Source organism: Neurospora hispaniola (assembly GCF_033458365.1).
Source record: "Neurospora hispaniola strain FGSC 10403 chromosome Unknown B0T23scaffold_15, whole genome shotgun sequence".
Taxonomy (NCBI): domain Eukaryota; kingdom Fungi; phylum Ascomycota; class Sordariomycetes; order Sordariales; family Sordariaceae; genus Neurospora; species Neurospora hispaniola.
In genome coordinates, this window is record NW_026944420.1 from 265,512 (window position 1) to 266,294 (window position 783).

A 783-nucleotide genomic window follows, 5' to 3' on the forward strand; every position below is an offset into this window, starting at 1 on the left:
GGAGATAAAGTATTTCTATTTAATTAATTATTAATAAATAACTACGCTATAAATTAGTATTTACTATATATAGCCCTCCTAGGGTAATTGAGAATTTTTCACTTAAGAAAAACTAATTAGCTATTAATTCCTCTAGATTTTAAGATATTACTAAATTCGCCTACCCCTTCCAATTCCTCGCGGTATAGGCGTACCCCGTCTATTCCTATATTTATACTATAGTAAGGATTGTCCCTAATTAGTAAATCTAATAATTTTTATTTAATTAAAGAAATTCCTATTATAGACTATAGCCTAGTAATTAATTAATTAATAGTAGAAGTACAAATCGACCCTAATAATTATAAATTCCAAATAAACTCCTTGGTTCATCCCGTTCGCCGTATAGAACGTAATTTAGAAAACCTTCGCAAATATAATCCTAATAACCCTTTACTATATATAATAGATTTTAAGGAAAGATTTAATCCAATAATTCACTTAAAATTAAAGGTACTTAAATAAATCCTAAAAATATCTTAGGATATATAATTTAAACTAATAAATAAAAGACTTATTACGGAAGGATATTAAAATAGGGTTAGTAAGAATATAAATAGCCGTTGAGGGTATAGGAATAATAAGGATAAGATAGAACTGATTATTTTATAGTAGTATATTTATTTAGGGTCTTTTTGTTTAGATTTAAAGGGAAGATTTGATTTGGGGAATATAATATTATAGAAATATATATATTAATTTTCTATAATAATTTTCTTTTTTAAATTTTCTAGTAACCTAAGT

The 783-nt window shown here is 24.6% G+C and overlaps 1 protein-coding gene across 1 annotated transcript; it reads left to right on the plus strand.

The window, feature by feature from the left end:
- Window positions 1-309: 309 nt before the first annotated feature.
- Window positions 310-504, plus strand: B0T23DRAFT_328182 (uncharacterized protein; the record flags this gene model as incomplete). The annotated part of the gene is made up of 1 exon (XM_062835666.1): window positions 310-504. A coding segment is annotated over one exon (195 nt), but the record flags the coding sequence as incomplete, so codon positions are not given.
- Window positions 505-783: the final 279 nt, after the last annotated feature.